Source organism: Sorex fumeus, unplaced genomic scaffold, assembly GCF_029834395.1.
Source record: "Sorex fumeus unplaced genomic scaffold, SorFum_2.1 ptg000064l, whole genome shotgun sequence".
In the NCBI taxonomy this organism is placed as follows: Eukaryota; Metazoa; Chordata; class Mammalia; order Eulipotyphla; family Soricidae; genus Sorex; species Sorex fumeus.
The window spans coordinates 3,868,855-3,888,464 of NW_026606121.1; the positions used below are offsets into that span (position 1 = coordinate 3,868,855).

General features: G+C 64.9%; 1 protein-coding gene across 1 annotated transcript in view; it reads right to left on the reverse strand.

Moving 5' to 3' along the window:
* Positions 1–343: 343 nt before the first annotated feature.
* Positions 344–19,610, reverse strand: part of SDK1 (sidekick cell adhesion molecule 1) — a 534,794-nt gene continuing 515,527 nt past the window's right edge. The window contains exons 24-45 of the mRNA XM_056128280.1: positions 19,453–19,603; positions 18,952–19,189; positions 17,505–17,620; positions 17,025–17,214; positions 16,286–16,384; positions 16,008–16,202; positions 14,854–15,055; positions 12,609–12,712; positions 11,261–11,331; positions 9,647–9,779; positions 9,452–9,511; positions 8,945–9,046; positions 7,566–7,681; positions 6,752–6,938; positions 6,111–6,248; positions 4,269–4,430; positions 3,986–4,111; positions 2,893–3,054; positions 2,569–2,703; positions 1,686–1,806; positions 1,391–1,520; positions 344–700 (exon numbers count right to left, since the gene is read on the reverse strand). Coding sequence (XP_055984255.1) covers positions 467–700; positions 1,391–1,520; positions 1,686–1,806; positions 2,569–2,703; positions 2,893–3,054; positions 3,986–4,111; positions 4,269–4,430; positions 6,111–6,248; positions 6,752–6,938; positions 7,566–7,681; positions 8,945–9,046; positions 9,452–9,511; positions 9,647–9,779; positions 11,261–11,331; positions 12,609–12,712; positions 14,854–15,055; positions 16,008–16,202; positions 16,286–16,384; positions 17,025–17,214; positions 17,505–17,620; positions 18,952–19,189; positions 19,453–19,603 — 3,172 coding nt within the window. The 3' untranslated portion in view covers positions 344–466. The remainder of the gene's footprint in view (positions 701–1,390; positions 1,521–1,685; positions 1,807–2,568; positions 2,704–2,892; positions 3,055–3,985; positions 4,112–4,268; positions 4,431–6,110; positions 6,249–6,751; positions 6,939–7,565; positions 7,682–8,944; positions 9,047–9,451; positions 9,512–9,646; positions 9,780–11,260; positions 11,332–12,608; positions 12,713–14,853; positions 15,056–16,007; positions 16,203–16,285; positions 16,385–17,024; positions 17,215–17,504; positions 17,621–18,951; positions 19,190–19,452; positions 19,604–19,610) is intronic.

Below are 19,610 nucleotides of genomic sequence, written 5' to 3' on the forward strand. Positions count from 1 at the left end.
GGCTGAGCCTCGCAGGGCCGGGTGGGGGCCGCCCTGTCCTACATCCAAAGCTCGACAACGAATAAAAAGGCACCTGGAGACAGCGACTCACTTGTTTCATGTGACAGCTTTAAAAAAAGATAAAAAGGCTTAAAAAATCCTCTGGTTCACACGCACACGGCGGGCACGGCGCTCGGGGCACACGTGCGGGAGGCGGTTAAAGGAAGAAAGAAAAACTCCGGGAGCGGGTGGGGCCGCTGCCCCCCGCTGGCCGCTGCCTCCTCAGCTCTTGCCTGTGACCCCCAGAGCCCCTGGTGGCAAGTCCTGGCCTGAGAGACCCTTCCAGGAAGGACTGCGGGGGGGTCCGGGCAGAGGAGGTAGAGGAGGGCCGGGCTGGCCCCCAGCAGACGCTGTCGCCCTCTCGGGAAGGAGGGGGGATGCCCCCCTCACCCCGGCTCCGTGCAGTGACCGTTGGGGCGCCCGCCCGTCACACGAAGGAGGAGAAGCCGGTGAGTGGCGTCCGGGAGCCAGGCCCGGTGGGCGTGAACACGGCGCTCTGCGTGGTCACCACCGCGTGGAGGGGCGGTCCTGCCTCGCCGGCCACCACCTCGTACCTGTGCGGGGCCTGGCGCTTCCACGAGTTGTAGTAGCTGGGGTCGCTCATGTAGTGGTTGACAAAGGAGCGCTGCGGGGGTGCGTCCTCGTAGTCCGAGTCGGTGACCTGGGGACAGAGTCGGATGTGAGGGGGCCCGACGGCAGGGAGCACAGTGCGGGGACCATGGGAAGGGTGACAGAAAGGGCCACAGGAAGGCCCACGGGGAAGGACCTCGGGGAGGAACCATGGGGAGGGGCCATGGGGAGGGGACACGGGGACAGACCATGGGGAAGGACCTTGGGGAAGGACCATGGGGAAGGACCTTGGGGAAGGACCACGGGGAAGGACCATGAGGAGGGACCATGTGGCTATGGGGCAACACTCAGTGGCCTCGGGTCCTGTTAGCAACACAGGACAGAGATACCAGCCCCTCACCCCCACCCCCATCCCGGGGCCCGGGGTCGGACTCAGCACAGCCAACAGCGGCTCTCAGGCCCCTCGGCTGAGCCAGGCTTCTGGCTGCCCCAGGAGGGTGGGAAGAACCCGTTGGGATGATGGGCAGAGCTGCAGGGGTCAGGGAGGACCCTAAGGCCCGTGTGTATCCATCTCAGGCAGAGTGTCCATTCGTGGGGCTAGTGGGCACCCGGGTCCCACACCCAGTGGCCCCCCAGTATTCTACCTTGAGGGGGACACCCAAAGGGAAGTAGGCGTGGGCTCCCCACAAGGGCGGAGACCACCTGATGCCCACCCAGCCTGGGCCCAGCCGCAGCCCAGTTCCCAGAGAGCTGGCCCACAGGAGGACATGCCTACACTGACCTCAGACTCAGACGCGTCCAGCGGCTTGTCCCTGAGGCTGGCGCCGTCGGCCATGGCGGCACCGTTGTACTTGCGACACAGGTCCTCGTCCGAGTAGTGCAGGCCACCGGGGCTTGGGCGCGGGGGTGACCTGGGGCAGCGGGGGCTGAGCGCGGCTCCCCTGGGTGCCCCCAAAGTTCTTCTCGGCAGCCTGGGACGCCTCCCCGACCAGGGCTGCTCCCCTGCCCACTATCCCTGCCCGCTGTCCCCACCCACTGCCCCCGCCTGCTGTCCCAACCCGCTGCCCACTGCCCACCTGGTCCCGCTCTTCCTCGAGAAGGTGCCCTTGGCCGTGAGGTGGCGGCTGCGGAGCTCCAGGGCGGCGAAGCCCCCGTTGTCCAGCATGGGCGGCTCCTCCATGTGGCAGATGCTCTTCCCTGGGGTCACGGACACACCCACAGGCCTGAGCGCACTGACCAGTCGGGCCCAGGGACGGCCTGAGAGGCATGTAGGGGGCCTGCTGGTCCCCAGGGTCGTCCCCATCTGGCCAGGAGCTGCCCCCAGGCACCAAAGGGGAGGCCCCTCAGGGCAGGGTGAGCACTCTGGGCCCGGCTGCCCGGCTACTGTGACCATCCTGGGGTGTCACGGCACTGGGGGGCGTTCGGGGGACATCCCTGTGCTCTGCCTGGGTCCCTGCGGGTGTCCAGGGCCTAGTTCTGCACCCGCACGCCCGTGAGTGCCCCAGACGGCCAGTCCTAGGGCAGGGACAGTGGACGGTAGGGGCTGGTGGCCCAGGGGTGGGGTAGGGAGGGGCCTCTGGAGGGAAAAGTGGGTTTTGGGGGGTATGTGGGAAGGGCTGTGTGTGGGGACAAGCCTCTCAGTCCGGTTTCTGCCCCCGTGGGGTGGTCTGACAGCTCAGAGCCTGCGGGGGGCCCCCAGAGGCTGACGGGACTGTGTGGGCCCCTCCTGCCAGGACAAAGTGAGGCCAGCGTGGGGACACGGAGGGGCAGGGTGGGAAGGTCTGGGGGCCCAGTTACTGGGGCTCAGGCTGGGATGAGAGGTGTGGGGGGAGCTGAGTCCCCCGAATCCTCCCAACACGCTGCAGCCTCCTGTCCCCACTGGTCTGACCCATCTGGCTTCTAGAAGCATCTGCCCAGGGGGACAGAGGGTGGAGGCAGGGGTGGGTCCGGCTGCCTCACCTGGGCCGCAGCTTCTGTCCTTGTGGTGGCCACGCAGGACCAGGGCGAAGACGGCGAGAAGCAGCAGCAGGAGGCCGGCCAGCGCCAGCACCAGTGCAAACCACCACTCCTCGTAGAAGGTGCTGCCTGGCTGGGCTGTGGGCACAGGTGGGTGCGTCACTGGGCCTGCCCCCCCCACCCCCGCTGACCCTCTCCTGCTGCGCCAAGACCACGCCCGGGTTGGAATCCTGCTCAGTGCTGGGGGATGAGGGGGTGAGGGTCCCACTTCCTGGTGCTTTGGGGCTCCATCTTGGTGGGGCCATCCTTAGCCCGCCTGCGTCCTACCTGTCACAGCGGTGGACGGGCTGGGCTCGCCGAAGCCCGCCTGGTTGGCGCCCAGCACCCGGAACTCGTAGGTGACGCCGGGCCGGAGGCGGTCCAGGCCCACGGTGTAGGAGGTGGCTGTGCTAGGCAGGTCCTTCACGAACGTGTCCCACAGGCCTTCGTCTGTGGGGCAGGGGGCTCAGCAGGAAGCAGGCCTACGTAGCCATTCCAGAAGCTTCCCCAGCACCCAGTGCACACGGACCCCCAATCGAGCTGGGCTGAGAGCTTCTGGCTATAGCCCCCACAGCGGGGTCCACAGGGATGGCATTGGGGGTGCAGGGGATGCCCCTAGTCACACTCCCTTTGTGTCCCTCAAGTCACCCACAGACATGTGCTCAGAAGTGGCGGGTGTGTGTGTGTGTATCCTGAGTGGCCCCTCGCCCCCATGGTGCTCCCATGCCCAGAAGCAGGACCAGGGCAATGTCCAGAGGAGAGACTGGGCGCGGCTGGGAAGGGGGCTGGCACCAGGCACCTGGGGGTCTAGGGCGGGGATGGGGATGCGGCATTGGGTGAGGGGAACCTTGGGCTGGATGCAGAGGGGGACATGGGGTGGGGCGCCGAGGAACATGCCCAGCGGTGTGGGCTGTGGACTGCGTTTCAGTAGCGGGAGATACATGACGTGAGCTAAATCCCACAGGCAGGAGAAATGGACACACTGAGGTCAGCCCCAAGCTGAACCCCGCAGAGACGAGGCCCGTGCACCCCCCTGGGGGCCTCCTGGTACTCCCTCCCTGTGCTGCCCAAACCGCACCCAGAGTCCACAGCACAGGTGCAGGGCAGGAAGCTGCTTGGGTCGGTCTGGCCAAGAGGCAGGAGGTCAGGGGCGTGGTAGGGCTCTTCCCAACTCCCCCCTGCAGTGCCCACCCCTGCCCATCCCCACAGCTCTGGGGTGCAGGGCATTGCTGAAGCCTCCACCACGGAGGCTCAGAGACACCATTAGGGAGTCAGAGGCAGGTTCCCTGATTAGAGTGCCCCTCCCGCCCCTCACCCCCACATCCTTCCAGGCCCCCACTCCTCAGGCTCCCCCAGGGGACTATGCTCCGCGCGGCCTCACCTGACGGCCGGACCTCTATGGCATAGCCCGTGGTGGGGGTCCGGCCAGCGCGGCCCTCGGCCCAATGCAGTGTCAGCTCCGACGAGGATTTGGTGGCCAAGAGTCGTCTCGGGGGTCCCGGGGAGCCTGGCACGGGGGAGGGGGCTGGCTCGGCATCCAGGCCCAGGGGAACGGGGCGCCTGGCAGGGGGTGGAGGGGGGCTGGCTCGGGGTCCAGGCCCTCCCCTCTGGTCTCCGGGGGGCAGGGACAGTCCTCCCCCCTCCCCCGCACGGGCTACACTCACCCTCGGCGGGGCCAGCCGTGACGTTGGCCTGCAGCTGGGGGCCGTAGGCCACGGTGCGCGCCTGCACCCGGAAGAGGTATGTGACGCCCTGGGTCAGGTCCCGCACCTTGAGCCAGCGCTGCCAGTTCCCACGCACGTCCACTGTCACCACCTTGCTCACCCCTGGCGGAGAGAGGCGGGGCGGGGCCGAGGCTGGGGGCGGGGCCGAGGGGCGGGGCCTTGAGGCGGGGCTGCTGGGAGCCTAGGGGCGGGGCCGCAGTGAGGCTGAGCTGGGGGCGGGGCTGAGGGGCAGAGCCTAGGGGCGGGGCAGGGGAGGGGCTGAGGGGCGGGGCGGGGACCGAGGGGTGGGGCCGAGGGGCCCCCCCTTGAGGCTGGGGCTCCCTGGGGTGCCCAGAAGGCAGAGGTTCTGGTACCAGGGCAGAGGCATCACCTTGGGACGACCCTGCCCCGTCCAGCTGGCCCTCGAGAGCCCCCCCAGGACTCGGAACTGCCCGTGTTTCCCCCAGGGCCAGGCAAAGACCCTGTGACCTCAGGTGCCTGGTGCTTTCGGCTGTCATGGGAGAGGGACTCAGGCCAGGTGGGCTGGACGCATGTCCCGTGAAGGCTGGGTGGGTGCACAGTCAGTGTATGGGTGTGTGGGTGTGTCAGTGTGTGTAGGTGCGTGGGTGTGTCAGTGTGAGTGTGTGTAGGTGTGTGGGTGTGCTTGGATGTGTGTGCATGTGTGTGTCTATGTGTCTATGTGTATGTGTGTGCATGTGTATGGATGTGGATGTGTGTCTGTGTTTGTATGTGTGTGTGTCTCAGTGTCTGTGTGAATCTGTGTATATCTGTGAATGTGTGTGTGTTTGTGTGTGTCTGTGAATGTGTGCTGTGTCAGTGTGTCTGTGTGTCCAAGCATGTGTGTGTGTGGATGCGTGCTTGGCCCTGCTCAGGCACTGGGGCTCCCCACAGAGACCACCTGTCTCCCTGCCGTCTCCCTGTCGTGGCCCAGACAGCGTTTGTGTGTCTGTCTTAGGTTTCCTTGTCTGGGTTCTCTGCAGTGGCTGGGGCAGGGCCCCCCTCTTGCCCCATTTGCCCTGGTCTGTGTGGACCGTGGGAGCCCCCCACCCTCCATGTCCACATCTGCTTCTGCTGTGGCCACCGACTCCAGGGAATCTCTTGGGGCCTCACACCAGCCCTGGATTCAGCCTCAGGGGTTGAGTGTGGCCAGGGCATAAGTCTCCAGGCCAGGCGTGTGAGCGGGGGTCCTCAGTGGACACCTGCCATCCCCGGGGAGGCTGGAGACGCAGACAGCTGGCCCTCATCTCCACTCACGGGGCACCTAGACCCCCGTGCGAGTCTGGCTCCTTTTTCAGCTCTGCACAGCCCCCCCCGTCCACCGCCCCCTGGCCCCGCTGCCCCTGATCCCTCCATCCCCGGGCACCCTACCCCCTGCCTGGTGTCTGAGTCCGAGAGGGGCGTCTCTCCTTTTGGGCCGGGATGCGGGGGCAGAGGGCAGATGCTCCCACTCCATCCCCTGGCAGCTGGCATACCCCCACAGCAACACCCGGCCTGGATGAACCCCAACACCTGCCTGGGGCTGAAGCAGAGGGCAGGTGACATGGCTGTTAGGGTGATGCCCTGGAGTCTGGGTCCTACCAGAGCACAAGGGTCTAGTGGCGCCTCCTGAAGCCTCAGATGGGTCATAGAGGACACAGGCTGCAGGGACCTGCCTGTGCACACCCCACAAAGGCTGAGCAAAGTGCGATGCTGGTCTCAGTACTCTGGGTGCTGATCTCAGTACTCTGTAGGTGCTGGTTTGGTACCTGGCGGGGGGGCGCAGTGCCCTCCCACCTGCCTCACCTTGCACGGGCTCCAGGGGCTCGTACACCACCCGGTAGCCCCGCAGGACACCGTTGGCTGCGGCTGGCTCTCCCCATGACACATTCAGGGTGCTGGAGGTGATCTCCGAGAAGGCCAGGAAGCTGGGGGTCCCTGGAGCTGGGAGAGGACACGGGCTTGCACGGAAGAGCCCCCTGAGCCAGCAGATTCCCCAGGTTGAGGAGTGGGCACTTTGCACCGGCCGGGGAGGGATGGGGGAATCCAGGCAGGAGGTGGCAGCAGGCCAGGACATGGAGCTCCATTTCCTGGGGGAGACCCCAGGCCCGGGGCCCGTCTCGGGGTCGCGCCCCACAGCTCCACAGCTCACCACTTGCAGAGTCCATAACACCAGGGAGCCCCACACAGGTCTGCACCCTCAGCCCCTGACCTCAACCGCATCCTGACTTCTGGCTTTAGGGAGCACAGGACCCAGGACCCAGCCCCGTGCCTGCGTAAGGACTGACGGGGGTGGGGGAGGGGGGAAGCTGCCCTACCTGTGGGCTGAGCACTGTCAGCTGAGCAACACCTGACCTGAGCTGGGAGGTCCCATGTCTGACACCCCCCCCCAAGGGTGGAGCCCCTTGGGATGGGGTGCCCTCCCCCTCCCATCTCCCCGCTCCTACCTGCCTGGTGGGTGCGGCCCGCCTGGGGCTGGCTGCGGGGCCCATCGCCCGCGGCGTTGAAGGCAGCGATGCTGACCAGGTACTCCGTGTGCGGGCTCAGGTCCTTGAGCCGAAGTGCCGCCTCCGGGACGAATAGCACCTTCATCCTCTCCGTGGTGTTGCCGCCACCCACCTCGCAGTGGTAAACCTACACGGAGTGTGAGGCTGGGGGTCGAGGAAGGGGCAGGGGGCCGGGGGCTGCGGGGGAACCTTCCGGGGGTCCCCAGTCTCCCTGAGGGACCGAGAGCTGGGTCTGACCCCCTCCTGTCTGCGGGTTGCTGCCTCCCTCTACACACAGCCCACAGGTAAGGGATCTGGGGGCTTCCCTGCACCCCTGCATGGGCCTATCTTTGAGATAACATTCAAGGACAACCGTGCCACCAGGGAGGAAGTCGGGCCCTGGGGTGGCCATAACAGCGCCTGCCTGCAGCTCCTGGCCCCTCGTCCGTCACTGGAATGGCCCTGTGGCCACTGGCTCCATGTGCGTCACCGATGCCTCAGAAATCAACTCTCAATGCTGTATCAGGGAATGGACGAGCCAGTGACAAATGTGTCATGTGGGCAGAGCAAGGGAAGCAAAGTCCTGGAGGAGTGGCCGGGCACGGGGGGGGGGGGGGGGGGGGGCGGGGGGAAGGCGCGGTTCTCAAGCCCTGGGATCCCGGGCTCCCACGCTCAGTCCATCCCTGAGACTGGGCGAGGAAAAGGGCCCTAGAGCTCCCTGTGGACAAAGGCTCAGGGACACCGCGGGCAGGAGGGCGTGTCTGCAGTGGCTTACCTTATAGCCCTGGATGATCCCGTTCTGGCTCTCGGGGGGTGGTGGGTCCCAGGTCACCTCCAACTGGCTGGCCGTCAGTGGCTGCACCTCTACGTTCTGGGGGGCCATGGCAGGGGCTAGGGAGAGAGCAGGGCAGGGCTGACCAATGGCTCCCGAGCCCTGGGGGGCGGCCATTGTGTAGGAATAGGGGCTGTGATGGGGACGACAGCACCAGAAGGGGACCAGAGCTGTATCAGCTCAGGGGCACTGCTGAGGGGGCAGACATTGAGTCCTGGCCACACCCAGGGGACACGGGACCCTCCGCGGGGCCACTCAGACCCCAGGCAAGAGCCCGCTGACGTCCCTGGCACTGGGGACAACGTGAACTGCCCGACTGGTGATAAGGAGGACATCATGGCCAGGGACCGGAGCTGGGACTCGTCCAGTGCCACACTTCTGTTCTAGAACATTCCTCCAGACCACACCACCTGGTTCCACACTCTGAGCACTCGCGACTCTTCGGCCAAGCTCGTCTCCTTCCTGCATGCTCCCCCAAACTCACTGGGCCGGTCGCCAGCTCCAGGGCCTTGTGCGGGGCCTGGCCATGGGCCGAGGATGACCTTCCGGTGTCCCCCCACCCCACAGCCCAAGAAGAATAAAATAGTAATTAATACCCACTCAGCTTGACACCGACTATTTATTTTGCTCTAACTGTGCGCTCCCCGTCCCGCGGCCGCCCACCCAGCCGCTAATGGAAATGTTAATAACGCACCAGGTTGCGGGGACAGATGCTCACGCTCATTATCAGAAATTCTTATTTACCGCTCCATTAAACAACAGAATCACACAAAAAAACAATTCAATCAAAACTAACTGGAGGAATTTTAACAGCCACATTAATAATCCAAAACATAAATAAAGTTAATGTCTTTTGCATGCTTGCCACCAGCAACTCGAGCCAAAATTACTGTCGCGCAATTAAAACGTGAAAGCAGACTCGAGCACGGCCATTACGGGGGGCATGAAGGGGCCCCACCCTCTCCTGTGTCTACGTGACCCCACACATGGGAGCAGAGAGAGGCCCCTGGGCTCCAGGTGTCAGGCCCTGACTCAGGTCCCCCTCCGGCCCCCAGTCAGGACTGGCATGCCATGCCCGCGGGAGGCGGCCGCAGGATGGGACACACATCTGAGCCACTGCCACGACACGTGCGTGCGTGAATGGGCAGGGCTCGGAGTCGCCCGGGCAGGGGCTGTTCTGAATCGGGGCCAGGCCTGGTGGCAAGGAAGCGAGGGCATATGCCGGACCCCTCCGCGTGGCGGCCGCAGATGTGAACAGCAGGTCTGCTCGGCCCCGGGCGGTGGGAAGAAGTGACCCCCACCCCAGTGTTGAGGGGGCTCACCCGCCTCGCCCACGAAGACCTCGACGGGCGCGCTGGCCGGGCTCTCGCCCACGATGTTGTAGGCCGTCAGGAGCACCTCATAGCGCCGGTATTTCTTCAGATCTGCGGAACAGGTGTCCGTTGTAAAGATCCATGCGGAACCCTGGGTGGTGCCCGGGGACATACAGGGATGAGACCTCCCGGGAGCGTGCGGGGGAGGCTGTCGGAGTGGACCTGCTCTGGATGCGACCCCTCAACACGGGACCACATGGGACCCTTGGCACAGCCACACGGGCCACGTGGGACAAGAGCACATTTACACTTGGTGCCTTGGACACAATAAAGAGCAGACGGAGGCCAAGTGTTGCGGGAGAGGAGACCCTGCCTCCTCTCTCCCCAGCTTGCTGCGAGCCCACCCCCCAACCCGTCCGCTTCTAGAAGTTTCTGTTCCTGAGTCCTGAGGTTTGGGCACAGGGAAGGGCCTTTGGGGCATTGCAGGGACCAGGCTGTCCTGGGCAGGAAACTCACGTGTCAGCTCGTAGGTGGTCAGTGCCGAGCTGCTGTTCACGGTCCGAAAGCTGCTCTGGGCTGGTCAGGGGATAGAGCAGGCAGTGAGGGGCTGGAGTGTGTGTGGGGTGGCAGCTTCCAGGTGGCCTGGGGTCCCCGAGGCTCTGTCTCTCCACTCCCTGTGCCCCCGCCCCTTGGGCCTGCAGTGGTGCTTACCAGAGAGCTCGGCCCGCAGTGCTGACGGTGTGTGCAGTGTCCCAGGCTCGGGCGCGGCTGTCTCGGTCTCCAGCTCGCGGTAGTATATGCGGTAACCCTGCAGGAGCCCATTCAGGCTCTCGTCCCGCGGGGGCTGAGGGGACACAGGGTCAGTGGGGTCAGCAGGGCCAGGCAGGGGGCGGTGCCAGGCGGATTCATCTCTACAGTGACCGGTTCAGCCACTGCCTGCCTGGGCCTGCTTTGAGGGGCTCTGGGTGGGCAGTGGGGGGCACAGGAGACTCGGGAGTGGGGGGCTGGTAGCATGGGTGGTCGGGCCACTCCTGGCCGCACCCACCTGCCTGGAGGCAGCAGTTTCCGGGCTAGCCCCACCCTCCTAAGCAGGCGCCCCATGGGGTGCTGCCTCTGCTCAGTTGTGGGAGAACATGGGACCCTCCCTCTCAGACGGCCCCTGCCCTCTGGCCCCCATGGGTCAGGGCTGTGGTGGGCCTCCCCAACCTCAGAGCCTCCTCTCCCTTGGTGCTCCTGGAAGGGTGACCGGCGTCTGCCCCAGGGGTCAACCTCCCTCCTGAGTCAGAGCGATGCATCTTCTCGGTCCCCAGCATCTGGGCAGGGCCAACCCACACTGCCTTGGGCTCGCCTGCGCCCCCACCCCAAGGGTCCTGCCTGCCCACTGCAGGATGGAAGTGCCGGAAGGAGAAGCGCCAGGCCCCTGGCTGCCCACTGGTCCTCCCATGTGCCAGCACCTCAGGTCGTTCCGTGACCCTGCGTCCAGCCACCCGGCCCAATGCCCCAGGCCTCGCCCAGCCCCATCCAGAGGGTCCTGGAAGCTGATAGAGGAACGGAACAACGTGGGCAGCAGAGCCAAGTGCCAACAGCTGGCTCTGGCCACGTGGGTATGGTGGCCGGTCTCTGCATGCGTGTGACCGGTTCCAGTGTGGCTGCTCCCTCATCAGGTAACCCCACAGACGCTCCCACCCAGGGCAGCAGGAAGGGTGGGTCCTCCCTCATGCACATGTCAGGCATCAATGACCCGGACAGCTGGAGGACAGAAGCAGCAGAGGGACAGGAGGAAAGGACCCTAAAACTAAGGCCTTTGGGGTCCCCAGGGGGGAGGCACTGGCATGGGGTGTCTGCAGAGGCCAGCTGTGGCCTTCTCAGAGGCCCCAACACCCTCACTCCCTGCTCCACCTTGACACTCCTGGACTGTCCCTGCTCGAAGCTGCAGCTACCTGGTGGTGTCCCTGGTTCTCCTGTTATCCCGACGGGACAGACCTGCCACTGGAACCTCGCCATGGGAGGGGAGAGCCCACACTCACCCGCCAGGAAGGGGAGAGCTCGAACTTACCCGCCATGGAAGGGGGGATCCCACACTAACCCACCACGGAAGGGGTGAGCCCGAACTCTACTGGCCACAGAAGTGGGGAGCCCACACTCACCCGCCACAGGAGAGCTCGAACTCTACCCATCACAGAAGGGGAGAGCCCAAACTCTACTAGCCACAGAAGGGGGGAGCCCAAACTTACCCGCCATGGAAGGGGAGAGCCTGAACTCTACCCGCCATGGAAAGGGGGAGCCCACACTCACCCGCCGCGCAAGAGGAGAGCCTGAACTCACCTGCCACTGGACCAGCACTGAGGATGTAGTATGTGGTGTCACTGACACAAACCCGGGGGGCTCTCCGGGCACTGAAGGAAGGACAGGAAGCACATCAGATTGGTTCCTGCTCAGGACCACCTTCTCTGGGGCTTCCCTGCTCCCGCCATCCAGGACACAGCAGGGACTGGCCACCACCATCTGGCATACAGCAGGAGCGGCTGGACAGGCGAGCTTGGCTCTGACCAAGCTGACCCCGGCGGGGCGGGGGCTGACGTCTCTCCCAGCCTGCAGGTCGGGCAGTGCCAACCCCTCTGGGGTCAGGGCCAGAACCAGCACCCCCAAACCGCAGCCCTTGGCATCTGCCTGGATTCTGGGCTTCATCTGGAATGAAATCCTGTTATTCAAGTTCATGTGTGATGGGGGTGGGGGGTTCGGAAGTCCATCAGAGCCTCTCTTTGACATGGAGCCCCAGTCCCCACACCCGCTCCGGGTGCCTGGTGCCAATGGAATCTGGCTTCCCTCAGCCCCCCTCACCTCCTGGGGGGGGTCTGTTGGCTCCCACTACCCCAGGGCTTGTCTCTAGCAGCTAGTGCAGGGGGCTCCAGATGTTTCTGGGGACCTCCTTGCATCTGGGTGTGGAAGTCACCCCCCATCTCCATCTGTGCCTGTGCAAATACACTGTGCAGTGGTGGCATGGCCAGTGCCTCTGTGGTCAGTGGGGCCCAGTGTGCAGCTTGCCCCAGCCACCCACTGCCTGCTTGCGTTCACACCCATGGAGCACCCTGTCCATGGAGCACCCTGTCCATGGAGCACCCTACCAAGATCTCTGCCCACAGAGCACTCTGTCCAACAGAGAGCTCTGCCCATGGAGCACCCTGTCCACAGAGCACCCCGTCCACAGAGCACCCTGTCCACGGAGCACCCTGTCCACAAAGCACTCTGCCCATGGTGCACCCTGTCCACGGAGTACCCTATCTATATAGCACCCTGTCCAAAGAGCTCCCTGTCCACGGAGCGCCCTGTCCATAAGCACCCTGTCTACTGAGCACCCTACTCCGTTCCCTGCCCACGAAGCACCCTGTCCACAGAGTGCTCTGCCCACAGAGCACCCTGTCCATGGAGCACCCTGTTTATGAAGCACCTTGTTCACAGAGACCCTGTCTACAGAGAGCCCTGTTCACGAGTACCCTCTCTATGGAGCACCCTGTCCACGGAGTGCCCTGTTCACGAGCATTCTGCCCACGAAGCACCCTGTCCACATAGAGCTCTGCCTGTGGAGCACACTGTCCACAGAATGCACTGTCTACAGAGCGTCTGTCTACCCAGTGCACGACTCTCCCTCCGTGACACGGTTTCTGCCGCTCACCATCCTGCAGTGTTGTCACCGCTTCTGTCTCTGCACTGTAGTCACTGTCCCCGATGTCGTTGGTGGCTTTCAGGCGCAGCTTGTATGAGGTGAAGGGTCGCAGCCTGAAACGTAGCAGAGGCCAGATGAGGGCCTGAGAGACCCAGCATTGATGAGAATGTTCCAGAAGGAGGAGCTGTACTGGGGACAGGAGCCAACACCCTCAGATGGTCTGGGCAGCAGCTCTCAGGTGCCACTGGGCTCCAGGTCTCACCCAGAAAGAGGGCAAGGCCGCAGGCTTCCTGGTCAGCTCTGGGATTTCCAGGTTCTCTTTAGAGGACCTGGAAGATTCTCAGGTGCCACCTTGGAGCTTCCGGTGAGTGACCCAGAGCACCCCTTGCACTTCCCTTTTCCACTGGGTGCCACTCTGAGGGGTCTGCACTGGCCACTCCCTGGTGCCAGCACTGCCCATTAGACCAGTCTGCCACCTCATCTGCCTGCACCCGGCTGTGCAGGCCATGGCTATCATTCCCGATTCCTGGAGCACTGTAGAGCTGGGATGAGGAAGGGGTGTCTGGCGCTGGGGGACTCTAGACACTTGCTCTGGCCTGAAGTATTTGCAGCACAAGTCACCATGTATGGAAAACGTGCCCTCCCAGCCCTCTGATCTGGGCGCAGGGGCACTAATGTCCCTGGAGGCACTGCTCAGCCTACTTCCACCCTTCAGCCCTCCCTCTCACCCAGTTCTCCACTCGTCCTACAGCTGTCATCTACTCACCCACCCATCTACTCATCCACCCACACACCCATCCATCCATCCGTTCATTCATCCGTCCACCTAACTATCCTTTCACCCACCCACCCATCCATCCATCCATTCATCCATCCACCCATTCATTCATCCATCATCCATCCACCCACCTATCCATCTATCCACCCATACAACCATCCATCCATCCGCCCACCCACCCACCCACCCACCCATTATTCCATCCATCCATCTGTCTGTCCATCCATCCGTCCATCCGTCTGTCCATCCATCCATCCATCTACCCATCCATCCACCCACCCATCCATCTCTCCATCCACCCACCCATTATTCCATCCATCCACTCACCATCCATCCACCGATCTGCCCATCCTTCTAACTGCCATCCTTCATCTAGTCAACTTTCCTCCTAGCCCCTTATCCATCCATTCTTCTGTCTCTCCATATGTAGGTTCATCTGCTCATCCTTCCATCTATCCTTACACCATCCTACAGAGATACATCTACCCATCCATTCATATATGCATCCATCCGCCTACCCAGATTTCCCCCATCTTTCATTCCATTCATTCGTCTTCCTGCCCTTTCATCATCTGTAATCTATCCATCTCTAGACCCACCATCCACTCATAGATGTACCCATTGTTCCATCCACAAATTCATCCATTCACTTACCAAAACTTCACCCATCTGTTCAGATACCCACCCACCTATTCCTCCTGCATCTGTTAGGTTTCAGGCACTCAAGCTCTGAGTCACAACCAAACCAAGACTTGAGCTAAACTGCTCAGGGTGGACGGTGCTTCATTCTTCATCCAGCACCCAAGGGCCACCTTTAAACGCTTGCCCCATTCCCCCTGCCCCCATATGGCATGACTTCAGTGCCTGTCTCTGCCCCAGGCCAGACTTTCACCTTCCTCATGTTCAAACCAGAAGCCCTGGTGACTGTCCTGTCCCTCCAGCCCGAACCATCTCTGACCTCCCTGCCCCAGCCTGAGGTCGGGCAAGGCGGCCACTGGGAGTACAGGACACAGTTGAGCCCTTCAGCTGACTGGGGGGCAGTGGGCAGGCCGGATTGCCTGCACGTGCAGGTAAATTGAGCCATGAGCTGTAGGGGACCACCTGGCGCCCCACAGTTGGGCGGGAGAGATGCAAGGTGAGAGGTGACTGGCCCCCTGACCTCCTGAGGTCCCTGGGGGACTTCTGGGGCCACAGACATGGGGTCCCCCTGGGCTGACGAGGACATGACAGTACTGTGTGCAGGGCCCAGGCTGCCTGACCCAGGCAGGGGGAGGAGGGTTCTTGGGGGGCATTGGCCGGCAGAGGGCTGGTGGTGGTGGTGGGGCGGACAGGGGGGCTGCAGGGGCCCGAGAACAGCCACTTCCTCCTTCCAGAAGGGGACGCCCAGGCGCCTGCTCGGTGGGGCTCCCCATGCTGGGGGCACCCTTTTTCCCATTGGAGAAGCCCCATGCCCGCCCTGGGTTCCTGTGTCCGTACCTTTCCACCGTGCAGGCCGTGGCCTCGTGGCTGATGGATGCCGAGTAGGTGGCCCAGGGCCCGGCTGGCAGCTCGCGAAGCTGCAGGCTGAAGTAGCGGATGGGCGAGGAACCATGGCCGCCGGGCAGCCACTGCAGGCGCAGGCTACGCGCGGTCACCTCGGCCTGCGGGACCAGGAGCTTCCGGGGTGGCGCTGGCCGCTCTGCAACCGGGATGAGGGTGGAGACCCGCCCTGTTCAGCCTGCCTGGAGGGGGCACCTGGGGGCCTTGGGCTCTGACCTGGGGCCTGGGGGGTCTTTGGCCCGGATCTCCCTTCCCTGGACGTGAAGAGCCCCCTGATCGCTCTGTCGAAGGGCACCGTCCTCTCCAGCCTGCTCTGGTGTCTGGGGCTGAGTGCGCGTCACACTCCCTTGGGGGCCCTGCTGAGCCCAGCCTGGCTTCTGGGAGAGGCTGGACTGGTCAGAGAGAGGCTGTGCCCCCAGGGTCTGCCTCAGCTCTCCTCAGCACTGCCGCCCGCCCTCCCTCCCCCTGCACCCCTCTTTCCTCCTCTTCCTCGACCCCTTCTCCTCCCTGTGTGCCCCCCCTCCCTCTCCCTCCCAACTTCGGGCCAATTGCTTCTAACCCTGGGCCGGCGCAGCCCTTGTTGCCTCCTGCCCAGAGTACAGGTGAGAGGTGACCTTAGGGGGTGGGGGTGGGCACCTGGGGAACTCGGGGGGACCATGTAGGGGTGCTGGCTGGGTGTGGGGTGCCGGCTGGGTGTGGGGTGCCGGCCGGGAGTGGGTACTGTGGGCCGTGGGAGCCTTCCTGGCCCTGTGAGTGGGCGTCATTCCGCCTGTGGCTGGCCCTGGCTGGGGAGTGGGAGGAGAGACCCCTGGGGAGGGGTGTGGGTGGCACCCTCTGCCTGTGGCCTGTTGTCGGGACCGAGCCCAGGGAAGTCGCCCAAATGGGGTGTGAGCTGGAAGTCTGGGGGACAGTGGGGCCGGGGTGTGGGATGTGGGGGTGGGGCTCTGGGGCCCCAGGGAGCAGTGACAGGCTGGGGGACGCATGTGTCATTGGCGTCGCTGGTCTGGCTGTGGCTACTCTGTGTCCAGTCGCTGCAAATGGACAGTCCCATGTGGACATGACTCTCCCTCTCCCGGACCCCGGGGCCTCACCTCTCTTCTCGGTGGTGATGACTGTGGCCTCCCGCGGCTGGCCCCAGCCCTGGCGCGTCTTGGCGGACAGCCGGAACACGTAGGCTGACTCGGGTGCCAGGTCCCGGGCCGTGAACTGCCGCACCGTGGCGCCCACCTCCGCCGTGCTGAAGGTGTGGGGGCTGCCACTGGCCAGGCGGTAGGCGATCTGGTACCCTGGGGGTGGCTGTCCGTCAGGGAGCCCAGCGCCCCACCCACAGCCCGCGTGTCCAGCAGCCAGGCTGTCCCCCACTCCTTACCCAGGATCACCCCGTTGGGCTCTTCAGGGGGCTGCCAGACGACCCGCACGGAGGTGAGCCGGACCTCGGGGAACACCAGCCGCACGGGGGGACCTGGGGCTGGGGGTGAACATGTGTGACTTGGGCGGGCAGGGGGGATGGACACGTGTGACCCGGGCAGTCTGGGGGGGTGGACACATGTGAGCTGGGAGGGCTGGGGGTGGACACACTGACCTGGGCAGTCTAGGGGGTGGACACACGTGACCTGGGTTGGCTGGGGGGTGGACATGCGTGATCCGGGCAGCCTGGGAGTGGACACGCATGACCCAGGTGGGCTGGGGATGGACACGCGTGACCTGGGCAGTCTAGGGGGTGGACATGCGTGACCCAGGTGGGCTGGGGATGAACACGCGTGACCCAGGCGGGCTGGGGGGTGGACACGTGTGACCTGGGCGGGGCTTGGGGGTGGATATGCGCGACCCGGGTGGGTTGGGAGGTGGACATGTGTGACCCGGGCGGCCTGGGGGGTGAACATGTGTGACCTGGGCAGCCTGGGGGGTGGACACTGTGACCTGGTCGGGCTCGGGGTGGACACGCATGACCCAGGAAGTCTGGGGGGTGGACCTGCGTGACCCAGGCGGGCTGGGAGGTGGACACGCGTGACCTGGGCAGTCTGGGGGGTGGACACGCGTGAACCGGGCGGGCGTGGGGGCGTACAGCCTGGCTGAGGGCAGCAGAATCGGGGAGGGTGGGCACCCACCGTCGTCCAGGGTGCGCTCCAGGAGTGGGGGCGTGCTGGGTACCCCGTCCCCGATGCGGGTAAAGGCCAGCACCTGCAGCTCGTACAGCACGAACTTGCGCAGCCCGGCCAGCAGCGTCGAGCGTGTGTGGTTCCCGCGCAGCACCAGGCTCTGGCGCTCAGCGTCTGAGTCCTTGGCCCGGAACAGGACCTGAGGTGACAGGGAGTGGGGAGGTGCCAGGACCCCACTTCCGGGGAGGGGCCGGGCCGGCACGCCTGGGGGGTGGGCAGGCAGATGCCCCCAAAGACACAGGGGCTCTGGACTTTCTGCCAGAGGCGCTCAGTGGGAGATCAGGGTCCCCAGCTGCCCACTCTGCTGGGCTGACCCCTGTTCCTCCAGGCTGACCATGTCCCCCAGGCTTACCGTGTCCCCCCAAATGACCCATATCTCCCAGGCTGACTGTGTCGCCCGGGCTGGAACGCCCTGGCCTGTGCACGCACCTTGTAGCCCAGGATGAGCCCGTTCTGGTCCTGCTCGGGCACCGAGGCCCAGGTCAGCAGAATCTGGGTGGAGCTCACAGCCTCGGCGGACACGTTCTCTGGGGCAGCTGAGGGCACTGTGGGGGGGGGGCGACAGAGCCAGTTGGTGTCACGGGCCAAGGGCTGTCACGGTGCTGGGAGAGACTGGAGCAGGCCCTGGGCCAGCCCCAGCACAGACCCTGCCCCAGGCACGAAGCCCCGCCTGCCAGAAACAGGCACTGGGGGCACGGCTGGAGGCTGCAGGCACCTCTGTGACCCCGCACTGCTACACTGAGCTGGCTAGAATGCCATCTGGCTTGGGTCGCTCGGAGGGGGAGGAGCCCTCCAGCCAGAGAAGGAGCCTGAGAGGGGAGGAGCCTGAGCCGAGGGTAGGAGCCTGAGGGGGAGGAGCCTGAGGGGAGGAGCCTGAGAGGGAAGGAGCCTGAGTGGGGAGGAGCCTGAGAGGGAAGGATTCTGAAGGGAGGGGAGCCTGGGTCAAGGGGAGGAGCCTGGGAGGGGAGGAGCCTGAGAGGGGAAGAGTTTGAGTGGGGAGGAGTTTGAGAGGGAAGGAGTCTGAAGGGGCGGAGCCTGAATCAAGGGGAGGAGCCTGGGAGGGGAGGAGCTTGAGAGGGGAGGAACCTGAGAGGGGAGGAGACTGAGTGGGGAGGAGCCTGAGTGGGAGGAGTCTGAGTCCATCTCTTCCAGCCTGAATTCCGACTTGGAGCCGGTGGTCTCCTCCCACCTGGGCCCACTCGCGTGAGAAATCCCTGGCATAGTCCTACTCCCCTCCTTGGTGTGGAGATGGGGAGGGGGGAGGTGGCTGGAAGGCGCAGCTGCCAGGAGCTCTCACCCCTCCAGGGCGTCCTCACTGGGGGTCCCGCTCCCCTCCTGGAGAGACAGACTCCAGCCCGGCTTCTCCCCAGCCGCCTCCCTGGCTTCCCCTCCCAGTGCTGCGAGAGCGATGGTGCCTGGCCACTGCTCTGCCCCCTCCCCCACAGCTCCTGTAGCCTGGCCCGCGGCCCGGGTGTCCCCAGGGCAGGAGGTGGAGCGGGGGTCCGGGGGGCCTCTTTCCACTCAGACACCACCGGCCATGTGTGAGGCAGGGTGAGTCCACCCAACGGTGCCCAGTCCACGGGAGAGAGTGCCCGCTGGGTTAGCAGTGTCCCCACCTTCCCAGAGGTCCAGAGGCGAGGCGGGTCCCCCCACTGCTGGAACTGGGCCCATGGTGGCCTAGAGGCCTGAGCACAGAACCTTCTGGAAGGCTGTCAGAGGTCAGGGCTGCTGGCCATGTCTACCTGGGGGCTGGTGGGGCCAGCAGGTTGGGAGGTTCGAGGTTCCGAATGCAGCATCCTCCCTGCAGGGACACTCTAGCATGGGGTGGGGGTCCTGGCACCCACGTGGGCCAGCAGCCGCAGTGCCTGGGCCTCACCTGACTCGCGTGTGCGGCCGCGCACAGCGTCGCTCCAGGGCCCGGCGCCCACAGCGTTGAAGGCCTGCACCTGCAGCTCGTACTCTGTCCACTCCTCGAGCCCCTCCACCGCGAACTCGCGCTGCAGGCGGTCCCCCAGCACGTGCGCCAGCGCCGCAGCGGGCAGTCCCACGCGCCAGCACCGGATCCTGTAGCCCACGGACTCAGGGTGCCCATGGTACTGAGAGTCGGGCAGCGGCTGCAGGTGACAGAGGCCGGTGGGGCATGGGTGGGCCAGTCAGGCCGTAGAGTGCCAGTGGGCTGAGAGCTGGCGGGAGGGGGCCGGTGCTCCTGTAGCCACTCATGTGCCCCGCAGCTCGGCGGGCACCTGCCTCCTTCCTCGGGGAGTGACCTTGGGGGGCACCTGCCAGCCGCTCCACTGCCTGCTGGGGGTGCCTCGGCATGGGGGCAAAGGACAGGGTGCAGGGCACGGGGTCCCTGTCCCCACGCCCCCACACTTACCACCCAGCGCAGCCGCAGGCTGGTCTCGCTGGCCGTCCGCACGGAGACCCTGGTGGGCGCCACGTCGGGCGGCGCCTGCAGTGTCTGGATGACCCGGGATGCGGGGCTGAAGGGGCTGGGCCCCACCACGTTCACCTGCTGCAGGCGGAACCTGGGGG